The sequence below is a fragment of the Ricinus communis genome, chromosome 7 (genome assembly GCF_019578655.1).
Source record: "Ricinus communis isolate WT05 ecotype wild-type chromosome 7, ASM1957865v1, whole genome shotgun sequence".
NCBI classification, from domain to species: Eukaryota; Viridiplantae; Streptophyta; class Magnoliopsida; order Malpighiales; family Euphorbiaceae; genus Ricinus; species Ricinus communis.
In genome coordinates, this window is record NC_063262.1 from 3,658,904 (window position 1) to 3,675,977 (window position 17,074).

The 17,074-nt window shown below is 28.5% G+C and overlaps 2 protein-coding genes across 4 annotated transcripts; both read right to left on the minus strand.

Annotated features, from left to right (window-relative positions):
• Positions 1 to 131: 131 nt before the first annotated feature.
• On the minus strand, positions 132 to 7,185 carry LOC8285595 (protein MRG1). Of its 3 annotated transcripts, none has more exons than XM_025158402.2 (11): positions 6,877 to 7,185; positions 6,334 to 6,387; positions 6,170 to 6,183; positions 5,433 to 5,578; positions 4,831 to 4,866; positions 4,152 to 4,192; positions 3,601 to 3,678; positions 2,785 to 2,864; positions 1,872 to 2,041; positions 1,099 to 1,198; positions 132 to 463 (listed from the first exon to the last, which is right to left on the minus strand). In XM_025158402.2, exons 1-11 carry the CDS (start codon positions 7,012 to 7,014, stop codon positions 373 to 375), a joined length of 948 nt encoding a protein of 315 aa, XP_025014170.1. In that variant the 5' UTR covers positions 7,015 to 7,185; the 3' UTR covers positions 132 to 372. The 3 variants fall into 3 exon arrangements, with proteins under 3 accessions (XP_025014170.1, XP_025014168.1, XP_002524929.1); XM_025158400.2 differs by having other exon boundaries at positions 3,601 to 3,702; positions 6,877 to 7,183; XM_002524883.4 differs by having other exon boundaries at positions 1,099 to 1,183; positions 3,601 to 3,702; positions 6,877 to 7,180.
• Positions 7,186 to 9,206: 2,021 nt separating this feature from the next.
• LOC125370595 lies at positions 9,207 to 16,539 on the minus strand. The gene is made up of 3 exons (XM_048376577.1): positions 16,154 to 16,539; positions 10,271 to 10,286; positions 9,207 to 9,740 (listed from the first exon to the last, which is right to left on the minus strand). Exons 1-3 carry the CDS (start codon positions 16,441 to 16,443, stop codon positions 9,465 to 9,467), a joined length of 582 nt encoding a protein of 193 aa, XP_048232534.1. The 5' UTR covers positions 16,444 to 16,539; the 3' UTR covers positions 9,207 to 9,464.
• Positions 16,540 to 17,074: the final 535 nt, after the last annotated feature.

A 17,074-nucleotide genomic window follows, 5' to 3' on the forward strand; every position in this document is an offset into this window, starting at 1 on the left:
AAATGTTAAAATAATTAAATAAAATTGTTAAAAAATATAAAACTCAATATTTAATTAGTAATTAGGTTTTTCCAATAGCACATTTTGCATCACTGCTAGATTCATTTTATCCAATTCACATTTCAATCACCTAAATAAAGTCTTTGTAGTTATCGGTTTTATGACAAATAAGCAAATCACCAACAATGAGCCGTGTGTACAATGCTTCACTAAAATTACTACTAATTTTTGGCTAGAGAATAAAAAAGAATAATAAATATTATTGTTACAACAACAGTTGAATGCTCCATCTACTTGTTGTCTTAAATCAGCAGATCATATGGCAACATGGTAGGAAAAACAACAAATATGATTGCGTAGGTGGGTAAAGGATCACTCGTCTTTTCCTTTGCCTTTGCCTTCAGAAACTTTAGATCCATCGTATGCTGAAAGGAAGAAAGTACTTTGATTCTTCTGCAGAAACCTGTAGGAAGTTAAAAATTATAAATTTGTCAGATATAAAAGTAATAACTTGAATGCATAAAAAAAACCTGGAACAGAATCATTGAGTTATATTTTTCCATAAATCACATTATTTTCCAAGTCCCCTCTTGACAACTAATAATCTAGCAATAGGATGTTCACCTCAGAAGAGAAGAACAGCAACTTGTTCACCTCAGAATTTTGATTATAGATAATAGAGATTAATAAAATGATGCTTTTTCATACATATAAGTGCTATGAAGGATGTATCTAAAACGTATCTCCTGCTAATTATTAGGTTCTATATCCCCATTTAACCAATTCCATCAAGTAAATAACATTAGCTTGTGGAATTGATAACCATTCTTTTGAAAAGTGATTCACTTTTATCTCATTTGAAATCACAATTTCACGGGGGGTACAGGAGAATAATAGAAGACATTAGCTGAGCGAATCATTTCATTGTCAAATCAATCTTTCAATTTAGGGAAATTGAGGAATCAAATTGCATTCAAATCATTTTTAAGATGAGGATGTAGATAAACATGCAATTGTGCAATCGGAATGTTTATTGTTATCTTTAAAGAATAGTAAATACTGAAATAATGATTATATGTGCAAAGGATTCAGCAGTACTTGAGAAAGTCTAGTAATTTCTGCTGTAAGCGTGCTAATGTCTCCTCTTCAATGTTCACATATGCCAGTAGCTCCGGCAACTTGACTGCAAAGTAAAAAGCTGGATAAATATGAGAAACTGCCAACAATTTAGGTATATATGTAGAAAAGACTATTTTCTAATACTTATAACATTAAGCTAACTATACAAGTTCTAGTAAACTAACTAGCGTTTAGAATCAAGATTTATAGCAGAAGGAGTCTTGAGGTTCAGTGATATAAAATGAAGAGCACCAATGTTTGTGCCCGTGAGCTCAAATGAATCTGTGGAATTCAATCCACCAAGCCACAGCTACTAGCCTGTAATGCCATTCATAGGGCAATAAGGTTTTTAAAGTTCACCACTGTGCCCATACCTTGAACCCTCAAATATAACAATGATAGTAAGAACAAGACTAGTGACAAAGATGGCTATATGAAAAGATAGAGCTAGACACGGGGAGAGATTCATTATGAACAATAATTTACTGACCACAATAGTTCTGTCTGCAAACCAATACCAGCACATATGACAGTGGATATAATGCTTGCCTCAAGCCAGCAATGATAGAATTTGACTCCAGAAAATAACAATACACTGAAATACTATTGTCAATTTCCATGAACAGTACCAATCAGAAGCATCCTTGAGACGTTTGACTGAGCATATTATATTATTGACTCCAACATATCAAGAGAACAATAATAAGTACTAGGGAAAACCAAAAACCATAAGCACTGAGCCATGAGCATACCAAAGAGGCGCAATAAATGTTCAGCACCATATATAGTTGATGGAGATGCATCATTTTCGACAGCATCATCATACTGATGGCGCTCTTTCTTGTATAGGAGCATTACTGGTAATGCTTTGTCAAAGTAGCAGCGTATTCCTTTCAAAATTTCTCCTATTGAGTCGGTCATCCTGTGTCAACAAATAGCACAATCCATGGCAACTATTATCAATGCCAGATAAGGTGATAAGGCAATTTAAACCTGCATCTTTAAAGTGTTAGTTGGGGTTGCTAATAAGACAATTTCAAAAAAATATAGAAGCAGGCGGAAAGCACAATTTTGTGCGTGCATGCACGAACTATAAGTAAGCCTTATGTGGAAGCATATTTTTCTGGGAGCTGTGCAGTGAGATGGGAGTTAATTATATACATTATGTTTCCATTTAAGGCAAGCTCTACTTTAACAAGTTCATACTAAAGTTTAAGCAGAATATGATAAATTTTATTGACTTAAAAATTAATTATGTACATATTTGATGACGCGCAATCATTTTCCAGGGCTTTTGACAGACTGTTTCTGAGAGCCTTTGAGAATCCTATTCTTCTTCTTGCTACTTGTTTTCTTTAGCCAATATTTTGATCACAAGGTAATTCTCTCTTCATTTTGTTGCTGGCTCTTAGATGCAGAACGATTATGAGAAACTTGAACAATATTTTCTACTGAAGAATTCTGCACGAGTCCTAATTTTAGAATTTTATATCATTGACCAAGAACACAAGATACCAACAGCATATCTTCAAGGATGGGGGATCACCAGGAAATTCGCAGATGACAAAAGTAAATTACAAAAGCACAGGCCCCAGAAGCACATATGACATATTGATTTATATAGCTGAGCCATGCAATATCAACTGGAACTAAAATAGAACTTACATGCCGTCCTTTTTTGACCTGTACTCAAGATATTTTGTCAAAATATCATCTACATTTGGTGATCGTGGAAGTCTTACAAGCTGCAGGAAAAGAAGAATCTCCATCAAATGGGATATCAAACAAAAGGCAAATTCAGCAAGAATTGACTCATCACTGTAACACCACTGTGGCATCTTATCACTAAATGGAAGCTTTGTCCAGTAATTACAAAAAAAAAATCAGATGCTAAAGAGAAATAAGCCCATAATTTATGATCCTTCGGCCATAAAATAAAATATTTAACTATACAAAACAATTGATGCCTTTCTCCATAAAATGCCAAACCCTTTACACAAAAGATCTCAAGTTCAAATGAGTGACAATAAAATTATGCAGGCCATCAGCCTCTTGCAATCCTTCCCCTTTATTCATAATTGTGACTAGCTTTTTCTGTATAGTACAGTTTAAGAGAACGACAGAGAGAGAGGGTTCAGAATTACAAACAAGTTCTCTAATTCTTAAATGCTATGGAGGAACAATTTTAACAACTAAGACCAAAGTCAATAGAGTAAATTCTAGAATGCTCGGCACATGGTCCACATTGGAAATTTGTTCACCACATATCTCTAACTATAGGAAGTAAAGTTAACTTAGATACAGCTAAAAGGAAATTGAATAGTTGAAAGTTATTGAAGTTTCTGAGAGAGGGCATGATGTCATATTGAAATATTTTAACATTATGCATGTAACATTTGTATGATATATATATATATATATATATATATATATATATGATTTCCACAGTTTCCACCAGTTATTGATATGAAAAATGAATACCTTATCCTGTTGGATGACGAATTCCCAGTCATCGACAAGTTGCTTCTTTAGTGTTGATGGAATTTGGATCTTGACGAGCTTTTCCGCAGACAAATTATCCTTCTAAGAATTTCAAATCACAATGCTAAAAGAATATTTGCGAAAAGATTAAAAAAAGCGAAGAAAAACTATAGAAATTTCCCAAATAAAGAGTCTGTAGATAAGGCTTTCATGCGTAAAACTGGACCTTTAGCAACTAATAACCATATATGCAAAGAACAACATGTTTAGAATTAAGAAAAATTAGGGAAAATTGCACTCATGTTTCTTCTTATTTTCTTTTCCCTTTACATTGGCAAACCTCTTTGCAAAAATATATCAGGTTTATCGGAAGGGAGTAAGAAGAAAGAAAAACGAAAGCATGCAAGAGTTATAGCATGCGAAACCTATTGCATCCAACAACTCAGCTTAATCAACTAAACCTTGTCCCCAAACCTAACGCATCCAATAAATAGGTCAAAAATTGGAAAGCAGTATCTGAAGCACTGATTAAAAAAATAAACAAAACAGACCTCAATGCCCGAGTCACTTTTACGCTTTTTGCCTTTTGCCACTGCAAAAAGAAAATTAATACTCTATAAATCAGAAATTCTTTATTCCACAAAATGATATTTTCTAAGACAAGATTGGCGATAACCCCTAGAAAATTGTAGAATTCTAAAAGATGTCTACAAAGTCGGTTAGTAATCAAATAATTTAATATATAAACTCCTTGCAAATAATATTGTATCTGTTATTTCCAGTTTGATACTCAGTTACTTATGTATGCCCCTATGTTCATCACGGAGCTAACAATCACAAGGTTGCCCAGAATTAAACAAATCGCAGGGTGCATGTTTTGCATTATGGCATAAGGTAAGAATACAAGATGCTAAGAGGAGCTCCTTGCATATCTTATGTGTAAAGAAAGAACCTAAAGCTCAGTGCAACAACTTGTTCTACATTGAGAAACAACATAAACAAAAAAGAGGTAGGCATCCTTATATCTATTTTTGACATCCCTGCCCTAAATTCAATTAACAAATTTTAACAGGATCTGCATATATAACAAATTAATAAAAAGGACTGGACTATGAATTATTGACAAGCATTACAAGGAAAAAAGATTACCAACGTATAGGACCTCAAATAGAGAACAATCATAGAGCAAAAGAACAAAAGGAAAAAGGAACAGATTTGAAAATCACATACCATTGCTTTTCGCATCTTCCTTATCCACCTTTGCATCTGAAAAATTCAAACAAATAACATTAATAGAACAGAATTACAAAGCACTGGATATTTGCCTGGTAAAAAAAATTGAATTTCTTAATTAACAAAATGTTCTAGATGAGCACAATTAATGACCATAATCCTGGAAAAAGACACCAAGCACTTCAGAAAACTGATAATAAAACAAGTTTAAGTTGTAATTATCAATTAAAACGGTTGAAGTCCTGCTAATGGCACTGACTTAGAGGTTTGAGGAAGGTGAAAATTTGGAAATGATAGAAAACATTGTTGAAACTCAAAACTGGCATGACTAACAGAATGCCAACAATTGCTGTCCTTAACGAATTATCAGGCTTTGGATGAGTGTCTTTGGGACCTCCACAAGACCCTCAGCTAGGCCAATCCTTGAGTTGATTTCCTCAGGAAAATGGAAACAGAAAGAATAATTTCTTACTACAGGTAGCAAAGAGAGATGCCAAGACCAGTAAAATGAATAAAATTGATGCAGAAACTGCTTAAGATTTCAATGCAGAAACTCTATATATATGCAAAAGAAAAAAAAAAAAATATCTGAAGCTGACCAGTAGAGGTTTTTGGCTTAGTTTGTGCTGAACGTCCAAGCTTTGAACTCTTGTCTACACCCTGTTTTTTCTCAAGGGCCTGCTGTTTCACGACATTCTCTTCAGTATGTTTCAATAGTCGATCCGTGCCTATCCATTCGTCCCAACTGTTGGCAATATGTCCACCACACTAATGATTTCTGTATCCCTTTCCGAGAAAGGGCATGCTTATTAATGAAAGAAAACTTTCGCATACAAAACATAGAAGTTATGGACAACCTTTTTCTTTATAATATACATGAACCTTAACAACAGATTAGTTAGCTCGATATTATGAAAAAGGGAGCACTGTAGAATTGTATATATGCTACCCCTATCTTCTTGACAATTGTGTTTGTTGCTTTAATTTTTCTTTCCTTAGAAAATTCTTCTTCTTTTCTTTTTTTCCCTTTTGCTGTTGGCTGTGCAAAGCAGAATGGTTATTGCTATACTTCCTGAAATTTTTAGATAATCTATCACCTTTTTAAAAGAGATAAATATTTTATTGAACATCAGACATTTGAATCCAGAAGCACACTGTAACAGAGGATCTCTTATGTATATACCTAAAAGTTGAGTTGAGTTCATACTGATCTGGACAGAAGTAATAAAAAAAAAATTATTGACCTCCCAGATGCTGTATTCGGTCCCCATTAAGTTTCAAAATCTCAGCTAATAACAAAGTAGAGTGCAAAATAGAGCAGAAGGGGCATACTCACTTTTTATTCCAACCCTGAAAAACAGAAAATGCACATCACTGGATAGTCACATTAAAAATTAGCAGTTTTAGGCATGAAAACAGTTTTGCTAGAATTTAGAATGCAGCATCAGTCCTGAAAAATTCAAACCAGTATAAGAAGAGAAAGGCAAGAGAGTTGCTTACAAGGTAATGAACAAAATATCTCCATTCCTTCTTTCGGAGCTCAGCTTTTTGAACCTAGAATTTTAAAAACATATAAAAATAAACACATAAAAGGCATATAAGTCAGCAGAAGTCATAGATTTCGCTCTTTTAACACAAGAATTAAACAAGAAAAATTATGCATTTACATCCAAATTAAACTAAATATTTTCTTCTCAAACTTCAAAATCAGGACCAAATTTCAGAGAACCTAAAAATCTTGAAAATAAGATTTCCAGTGGCTTGAAAAAGAACAAGCTTTCACTATACAACATCAACAACAATAACAACATCAAAAATTGAAAATATACACCCTAATTTTTCACAATCAGCTATCTGTCAAACTTGATTTACTAATCACTGAACTCAAACTACAACCACAATTCAATTACATACGCTGATTTCTTAATAACCAGATGGATCAAAATTCACAAATTAAAAATTAAACAGCAAAACTTAAATAAAAGGAAACAGTCGACTATAGACTCGTAAGGAAGAAATTTAGGGAGAGAGAGAAAGTAATGCCTTGGCTTCATAGATGCGAGGACCGTGATAAGCAAGGACACGCTCGCCCTCGGAGAAGATGCCAGAATTAGAAGGAGGAGCGTCGCCGCTGGACGTTTCGCCGTCGCTGCCGGAATCGTCCTTCGATGAGCTCCCCATTTTCTTTCACTGATAAAGAGAAAAGAGCGAGGAGGGAGATTTGAGATTTGTTTATTTTAACTGGTGTAAATATCTCCTGACTCAGGGTGCCTCCCGGCCGCACTCTGCTCTCTGCTTGTGAGTTTCAAATAATATGGGAGGATAAAACATTCTATCCGTCTATAAACTACAATCTATGATATCTATTTATGATCTATGATTCCGCATAAACGCAAGATGAATAAACTTTTGAATTGATTAAAATATTTTTAGCATTAATCAATAATTAATTGTTTTAATTTTAAATTTATCACAATTTATATAATTTAATTTAATTTATTTTAATTTTAATATAATTAATTATTAATTAATTTAACTTAATTTAATTTTATTATAATTTTATATTTTTATGAATAAGTAATAAATTATTATTATCACATTATCTATATTTATAGAAAATTAAATAATCTAGTAAAAATATTTATAAAAATTAAAATAAAGAGTTAAGAAGATGATTATTTTATTAATATATTTATATGTTATATTTATAATATTTTATTAATAAAATTACAGTGAATAAATTATTTTAAATGGGTAATTAATTAATTAAAATATTTATATTTATATATTAAATTGAATTTTATTGATATATCTTATTATAAATTTAAATATTATATAAATCTTTAGTATTTTAAATTTAATAAACTTATTTTTATTTTATTAGTAAAATTAAGACACATATCAAGTAGTATGAAAAGATATATTTATTAATATTTAATATTTTTATATTAATTTTTACTTCTTATATTAAAAATATTTAAAATTAATATATTTTTATATTTATTTCTTTCTTATTATTTTTCTGAAAATATAAAATTACTGCTTTATTAGTACTATATTATAACATTAAAAATTTTAAAAAAATCACAAAAGCTAAAACATTGAATTTTTTTTCATGCTTCTTTATTAATTAATATAAAGATTTTATTTAAAGCTTTTTAGTATATTAAAATAATATAATTAAATCATTTTTAGAATAAAGATAAATAATTATTAATTGGTCATTAAATTAAAATAAAAATATTTAATTATAGGTGGGATTATAGAGGATGATCAATAGGAATTGATGACGCCACATTCCATATTAACTAAAAATTGAAAGAACTTAGGTTTATTAAGGTTTAATACCACCTCTCTTTTTGAGAGCTTTTCTTTTTCTAAAGTATAAGCTGAAAAAATGGACAATAGCTCAATAACAAGTCACTACTTAATCTATGAATTTGTCCATTATTATTCGCTCCATTCATGAGAAGACTTGGATTTAGCTTAATTTCCCTTAACTAGGAGGATATATGATGACAATATATTTTACATTGACTAAAAGTTAAGATGACTTGATCTTATAAGATTCAATACCATCTTTACTCTTTTGACATAAGCTGAAAATACAGATATATCAATAACGGGTTACGACCTACATCATCAGGAATACTTTGATGGATATTGACATAAATACATATTATTATATTGGTAAAATGATTCTAGATACCTCGACTTTTAGTCTCTTTCGTGAATTTATTCTCATCTTTAAAATTTGTCAATTTGGTCCATCATTTTTACGTATTATATTATATCTACCTACAATCGTTTTGGCGTGTGCCACTCATGACATGTGGCTTATTTATTTGATTATATGACTTACAACTTAAAAAACTCAAAACTCATTGTTTTATATGCTTAAATAAAAAAAAGGAAAAACAATCCCAACTACCACGACCTTTTACCATTTTTTTAAATATATTCTTACTTTATGAATTTTATGTTTTTAGTTCATCTTCTTTGCGTTATATATCAAATCTACTCAAATTATTTCAGGCGTGTGTCTATGATGACATAGTACGCAGATGTGTCTTTTTTTTTACCAACATAGAATGCACCGTCGTCAACCAAAAAAAAAAGAAAGGCAAACCATCCCAATTGTACCCATTTAGCGGTAATCATTAAATGCAAATTGTGATAATAAAGAAACATAATTATATATAGATTTACTTATCAATGTACTTCAGTTTATTATTCATAAATTATATATATATATATATATATATATATATATATATATATATATATATATAAATTACATGTATAACAATCAAGACTAAAGAAAAAATTTCTTATTACCTAAACGAGTTGAAATAAATCTTTACCGAGGGAAATGAAATTGAAAAATTGCTCGTTTTATATACTCAAATGAGCTTTGACAAACTCTGAGTGACTTGAGCCATCGAGTCGTTCACACAAGCTTGGTTTTTATATGCATCCCAAATTACAACACATGACTAATAAAATTATGCCTAGCTACTTCTGCAGAAAAATATACTTGTGAAACATTATACTTGTGTAGGAAATACCAGGTGCCTAAGAAAAGCTTAAAGGTAGCCAAAGAACAAAGAATGCATGCTCAGAAAAGCCATTTAATGTCCCTGTCCAGGGCTAGGACCATCCTTAATTCCCCCAAAACCCCGTGAATCTGTGTATTTGTTACCCGCTCCTGGACTGGGACCTGATTGCTTGATTGCACCAATAGACAACCCATCAAAGAAACCTTTGTCCATCATCCTTGGACGATGATGGGGTTCCAAGATGTTTAAAGGTCGGGCTTCTGTAGTGGAACCAACCAGAACAAGGAAAAGAACAAACAGAAAACTAAGAATCTCGAGCCCTCTTGCCATTATAGAACTTGAGAAAAGCTAGTAAGATGTGCTTCGCTAAAGAGAAGGATCGAGGTTTAATTTGATGGTCATGAGATCGAGCAATCTAAGTTACATATATATAGCTAGAGAGGAGACGAGTGGTAACACATAAGTCCATCTGATCTTGTGAAAGGAAACAGCTAGGGAGGTTCAGTTTCTCATGCATGTGGGTCAGCAGGAAGTGAAGCAAAGATATTGGCCGGCTAATTTGGTCCAACAAAAATGCGCGACCAAAGCGGCTGAATTTGCAGATGAAAATGGTAAACATCCCACCCTTTTTTGTCCTATTTCTTGATACTTTTACAAAATTATCTCTTAATTTAAAATATTATAGCATTGCTTATTTATAAATTCTATATACCACCTAACTCTTCAACTCGTGCTCTATTTCTTTTTCAATTCCGGGTCTTGTTTGTGCATGAAATTCCCATAATTTCAAAACTGCAACTCTTTTCTTTTCTTTTTTCAACACGATATACTGAGTGAGTAACATAATTCTATACAAACACTCTATAGGTAAATCTGACCAGATCTCGGAATCCCCTTCATGATTCATGTTGTATTATAAACAAGTAGTCAAAGTTTTTATTCTACTTTAAAGTTGGTATGCATTAATTTTTGTTATTTTGAATGATGAGTCAGATATTGTAACCCTTAGTAGACTTTTAAAATTGAAGCCTTGCAGTCTACTGTTATCTCTTCTTACAAGCACTCTGATGAAGTGGCGGGTCTGTAATCCCACGTGCTCCAATGATGCTACATGTGGAATGGTGTGAATTTCATTTTTAGGTAATTCTTATTTATTCTAAAATATACATCCTGATAATAAAATTAATGATACATACGCTAAATATATAATATTATTTATTTATCAGTTTCATATATATAAATAGAAACATATTTTTAATATAGATAAAATTTTTATACATTTTTTAGTGTGTTTTTTGTTTATTTTGAGAATTAGTATTTAAGATGTACTAATAGTCTATTTATGTGAGCTGTTACTATTATTTTAATTTTAAAACATAAATTACACGTTTTTAATATGTAAGAAATTTTAATTAATAAGAAATTAAATATATTTAAAAATATTAAATATTATTTTATTAATTTTAAAAAATTAAAACGGTACTTCTTTATTTTGAAAAAAATATTTATTTATAGAAATTGACTAATATTTATACATACATATATTAAAACTTTTACAAATAGCATAACTGATAATATTAGGGTAAAGTAATCCAATATTTTAAAATTCTTTTCTAATAGAATTTCTAATATTTAGAGTATTTCATCTGTTAATAATATTATTAATAAATGCATAAATTAATAAAAAATATTACTAATGTGCTATTTTTATAATCATATTTAATTAAAAAATAATAATTAATATACTGATTATATTAACATTAAAAATACAACAAACATAAAAATTACACACAACAAGTATGCGGATGTCAAAATAATTATGAATTCAAATATGTAAGTAGGGAACATAAATTGTTATGCGCAATTGTTGGTAGGAGTCTATTAGCTTTATAGCTATACTCCCACGGTTCCAACAAATTTAAAAGAGAAAAAGACATCAACCAATAAGTTTTAGCACTGGTCCATATTAGTATTTAATTACTATTTTTATATTTGGTTAAGTTATATATGTGAATTCATTCTATGTTGTTACACTAACTTTTTAATTCTATAAAAGTACAAGAATTAATTAGGTTAAAGATTTAACACAAAAGTTATATTAATCTTTTTTCGGTTATTTACCTTCTAATTCTATTGAAGCATTACCTGATATTCCCTCGCTCACATAATTGCGACATAATTTGGTAAAATCTTTTTGACACTGTTTTTAAATCAATAATTTAAGTAATATTTACTAAATTTATTATAAAATATATAAATTTATTAAATTTTATTATATAATTAAAACATAAGATGATCTATAAATTTTATAAAAATTTTCATTTATCCAGAAGTCATTATTATGAGAAATTTTAAAATTTCATATAAAAGTGGTTTTTTGCAAAATCTCTTATTTAATAGATGAAAGACCTTTTTTCAAGTTTTATTTATTTCGACAATACTAATAAAATTGATTATTTGATATACATAAAAAATAATATAAATAAAGAAATTTAAAGTTTAAATTTGTAAAATTCATTAGTTTTAATAAAATTTGTAGACTACAAAAATAAAACACCTCATTCCAGGCTTAGAATAAGCATCTTTTCTAGAAGCAAGTAGTTGAAAGAATTGAATCCCTCGAAATATAGACATTAATAGGTGGCAGCAAAGGACGAGTCAAAGGCAAACTTTGGAACCTGCAAGCCATAGTCCAAAGCAAAGGCAAATACTCCTTTTGGTCCTTTTTACTTTTTTCTCATAAGAGAACATGATCTCTTGCCTATTTCAAAAGGAAAATACTTACCAAGCATGTGAATTATTTTATTTATATATTTAGTCAATTGATAAATAACATATACTTATTATAATAAAATTATTTAATATTTATTAACTATTTAATGATTAAAGGAATTTTTTATTAATTGTAGGTACCGTATTATTATTATAATATATATAAAAGTGTGAAGGGAGGTAGATCGATAAATTTACTAATAGAGACTTATTAATTCATTAGTTAACTAGATTAATTTGGTTATTTATTAATTTAATTTACTAATATATAATATAATTTATTAAGTACTAGACTAATTTTAAAAGTTCAATTTTATTATAATTTTAAATCAATAATAATTTTAATTTTATAAAATAATATATTAACTATATTTTTAATATTAATTATATATTTAATCCAACATCAACGTAATAACATACTAAAATAATAATAATAATAATAAATAAAAAGAAAAATAATCTACATAGTTAAGATATTAAATTTAAAAATGTAAATTATTTTTTTTAAATGATAACGAATCAAATAGTTAATATTTACATGCAATGTATTCTAAATATATATATATAAAAAACTAGTATATTTAAGTATGAAACACTCAACCATATATCGCTAACTTTACTTGCTTATTACGGTATAAAAAATGCATTTTTATTTTATATATTTGGTACGAGGAACATAAATATCCCTCAACAATTTATTTTGACAATTAGATATCAAATTGTGGGTGGCATAGATTTTGCAAGTAGACAAGTCTTACCCGAAAAGGAAAAATTGGGAGTTTGAATGAAGAGGCTGCCCTATATCGTTTGAAATGTGGGTTTTCAAATCCAAGATGAGGGGACCATAATAAAAAAGACTAACCTGCGGCCACCTTTGATTTCTTTTGAATTTGGTATAGGACTATTGGAAGGCGCATAGCGCACGGCACGTCTCCATGTTCCCTTGGCATGCATCACATAATTATGGGATTTTGTACCCAAAATTAGATTCAAGTGTCAACACATCAATGAGAAAATGGCCATTACATGAAAGTATAGTTCTCCTGTGTCGAGAGTTTTTTTCGCGTGTTTATTCCCACATCATAAGAAATAGACAACCTTTTATGGCTCGGGACGTGATTAGTAACGGCAAATCCGGCGAGTATTTTTGGATAGCTGACCGAGCGAATCCAAATAGGACAACTATAAGTAGTTATAAACGAGTTTAAAATTAAATTTTAATATTTGTATCGAATTCAGATTTGAATCTTCCGGTGTCCGCTACTCAAACTTGATTATTTAAATAATATAGATATAAGATACTTGAATCCAGCATACAAAATCTATTTATATATATATATATATATATATATATATATATATATTAATTATGAATATGGAATAAAATAATAAAAACATTAAAATTATAAATTCTTATTTAAAACTAAATGGTTTAGAATTTATAATTATCTTATTTTATTAATTTTTATTAATATATTTTAAAATTTAATTATTCTAAAAGAATTCATAAATGTGTATCTGTTTAATTATTTAAATATTTATGTAAATGGATATTTAACGGATATGATGCTACCTGTCTATTTAAATATCTATAAAATCTATTTAATTATATATATATATATATATATATATATATATATATTAAATAGATTTTTTATCGGATATAGATAGTACATGGATATTTCTATTTAAATTTAGAATGAGTTTGGATAATAAAAATAGTTTTTAAATATGTTTAGAATAGTTTAAGTATGTATATTTTAATCGAATTCGTGTTCGAATAATTTTAAATGGGCGAGTGCCTTACCCGTTGTTACTCTTAGCAATAACCTTTCATGAAAAATCACGGTCACCCTAGCAATAATTATTTAAATCATTTTCGTTATGTAATTCATTTTTGAATTTTTTTTTAATAGGATGGAAATTCTAAGGCGTAGGATTGCCTCAATTAAAAAATATTTTTTAATATTATGATTTATGACGAGCATTCTATACTTATATGAATCTTAACTATTATTATTGTTTTACAAAATGATAAGATGAGAAGACCTCGGGGTTTAAATTATTTTTATTTTTTTTTAGAATCAGGATATATATCCATTGATATTGAAAAAAAATAACTCATCATTTTGAATATATAAATAGAAAAATTCTTACATGGCCTTGTATATACATTATAATAAATAGAAAAATAACACAAATGTACGAGTATTTTATATTTTATTATTGGATGATTGAAACATACTATATCATTTAAAACTAATTAATATGTGTTAATCGTGAGAACATACACCAAAATTAGATAAGAATTCTTTATATAAATATTAGCAATATATTTATACTAATGTACAATTATTGATAAATCTATAAAATAAATTTTTAGTTTGAAATATCTTATTTAATAAAAAACATTAATTATACAAAAATAATTTTATTTAGTTATTATTTTATTTTAATAACACTTAATATTATCATTTTACTTATATAGTTTTAAAATATAATAGTTAAAAAAATAATTAGAAAATTCATAATAGATATATAGTAAATTAGTGTCATTATGTAATCACTAATTTTTTATTATATTTTAACTATAATTTTATTTTAATAAATATTTAGTAATATTATTTTATTTACTTATGTTAATGCACAATTATTGATAATCTTATGATTTAAATTTTTAGTTTAAAGTATCTTATTTTAATTATATTATATTATAAAAAATAATTATATTTAGTTATATTTTACTTTAATAAGTATTTAGTGTTACCATTTTACTTTAATAACTTTAAATTCATTAAAAAATAATATATATATATATATATAGCAAATCAGTGAAATTATATAATCACTAATTGCTTAATTATATTTAGCTATTATTTTATTTTAATAAGCACTTAATTATATGATTTTATTTGATTATTATTTAATATTATAATACATTTAATATTATCATTTTATTTGATTGGTATTCAAAATTATAATAATTTATTATAACCACATCAAAACCATATATTTTTTTTATTGAAACTCTACATAATATGATTTTATAAAATATCGCCAAGTGAAGTCTTATGAAAAAACTTGACATTCTTTATATATATACTAGCAATTTACTTGTGCTAATGCATAATTATTAATAATCTTTTAACCTAAATTTTTAATTTAAAATATTTTATTTTGATCATTAATATATCATATTATAAAAGATAATTGGTTTTAGCTATTATTTTATTTAATAAGTATTTAATATTATTATTTATTTTAATAATTTTAAAATTTAATGATTATAAAAACATAATAGGTATATAGTAAATTAGTGGAAATGTATAATCACTAATTTTTTATTATTTTTTAATAAAATATTTAATAAAATTATTTTATTTAATTAGTATTTAATATTATTATTTATTTAATTAATATTTAATATTAATAATAAATTATTATATAACTACATTAAAATCATATAATTTTTTTTATTAAAACTGGCGTTAGAATGTTGGAAGGCTAGAGGAAAATTTTGGTCTATTTTATATATATATATAAATTGTAGATTGTCGTGGGCTACTTTGTCATTTATCATTTGTTTCATCATCTCATGAACCTGAAAGTTAGTTGGTGGTAGGTCTTATACGCCGGGCAAGCGGGACAAAAATTCCCACTAGAAAACTTAGTTCATCACATCACAAACTGAAGCCCACATTTCATATAATAAGATCAGTGACAATTCCAAAAACATAATAAGATAACGAACGCAGAATTTCTATTACTTTTTCAAACTATACATCCTTGTATTGACCTGCAGGTTTATCTGTTTCTAGTATAAACCATGACACCTGTAATTTTACTTTCAGAAAAGAAACAAATGAAAAGAATTAAAAGAAATGCGTTTTGTATTACATTACATGTGTATCATTGTCAAATATATATCAAAGAATAATTTTGAAGTGTATGGGGTGTTTGAACAATTTCTGAGTAGCTAAACAGGTTACTGATGGGTGCCAGTAACATGGTTGTGACCTTCACCAGGGCTAGGACCAGAGTCCTTAATTCCTCCAAGAGTCTGTGCGTTGGTGAACTTGTGTCCCGCACCAGGACTTGGCCCAGACTCCTTGATTGCACCGAGAGATAATCCATCCAAGAAATCTTCAATCACTCTGCTAGCAGAGTCTTTCGTTTTCTTGATATTCAAGGGTCGTGCTTCTGTAGTCCCAATTAAACAGCTATCTATTATCAGAACGAGCGCAAGAAAGAGACCCAGAGATTTGCAGAAGTTCGCCATGAAAACGATGAATAGAAAAGGAGGAAAGAAAGAATGAGTTGCTGCTTGGGCAAGAGAGCAAAGAGGTGAATATGTGTGTGATAGCAAGAATGGTGATCCTGGTCTGCTGTATTTATACCAGTACTGCTAACTGCTAATTAGATCTACTTCTTTGACTAAAATGAAGACCCTTTATTTAATTTAATTATTTTTTTTCTTGGGGAGGATGCAAGAGTTTACTACGTAATATTCAAAACAAACGTGAGATTTCTAATGCTTTTCTCACGGCATATTCAAAATCAATAACCGTGTCAATGGGTGCTCAAGGTGAAGGAACCAACGAGGGAGGTTCTTAGCCTGGAAAAAAAGGAAGAGAAAAAGAATTAGAAAATCAAGAAGGAAGAATAAATGGGAATAAGAAAAGGAAATTTCATTCCAGTCCAAGTTGGAAGGTGAACAAATTGATTGTTAATAAATAAAATTGTATATAGTATTAAATAATGTGGTAGCCAAAGAGTATTGTCGTTACTATTTTTGGCATCGCAGCCCTTAGACAGGTCTCTTACTACGGTTGGGGGAGACCATTAGACCAGAGACCATATCTCCCAAATTTTGCATTACTCAATTTCCAAAAGGTAAGTGGGTTTTCTTT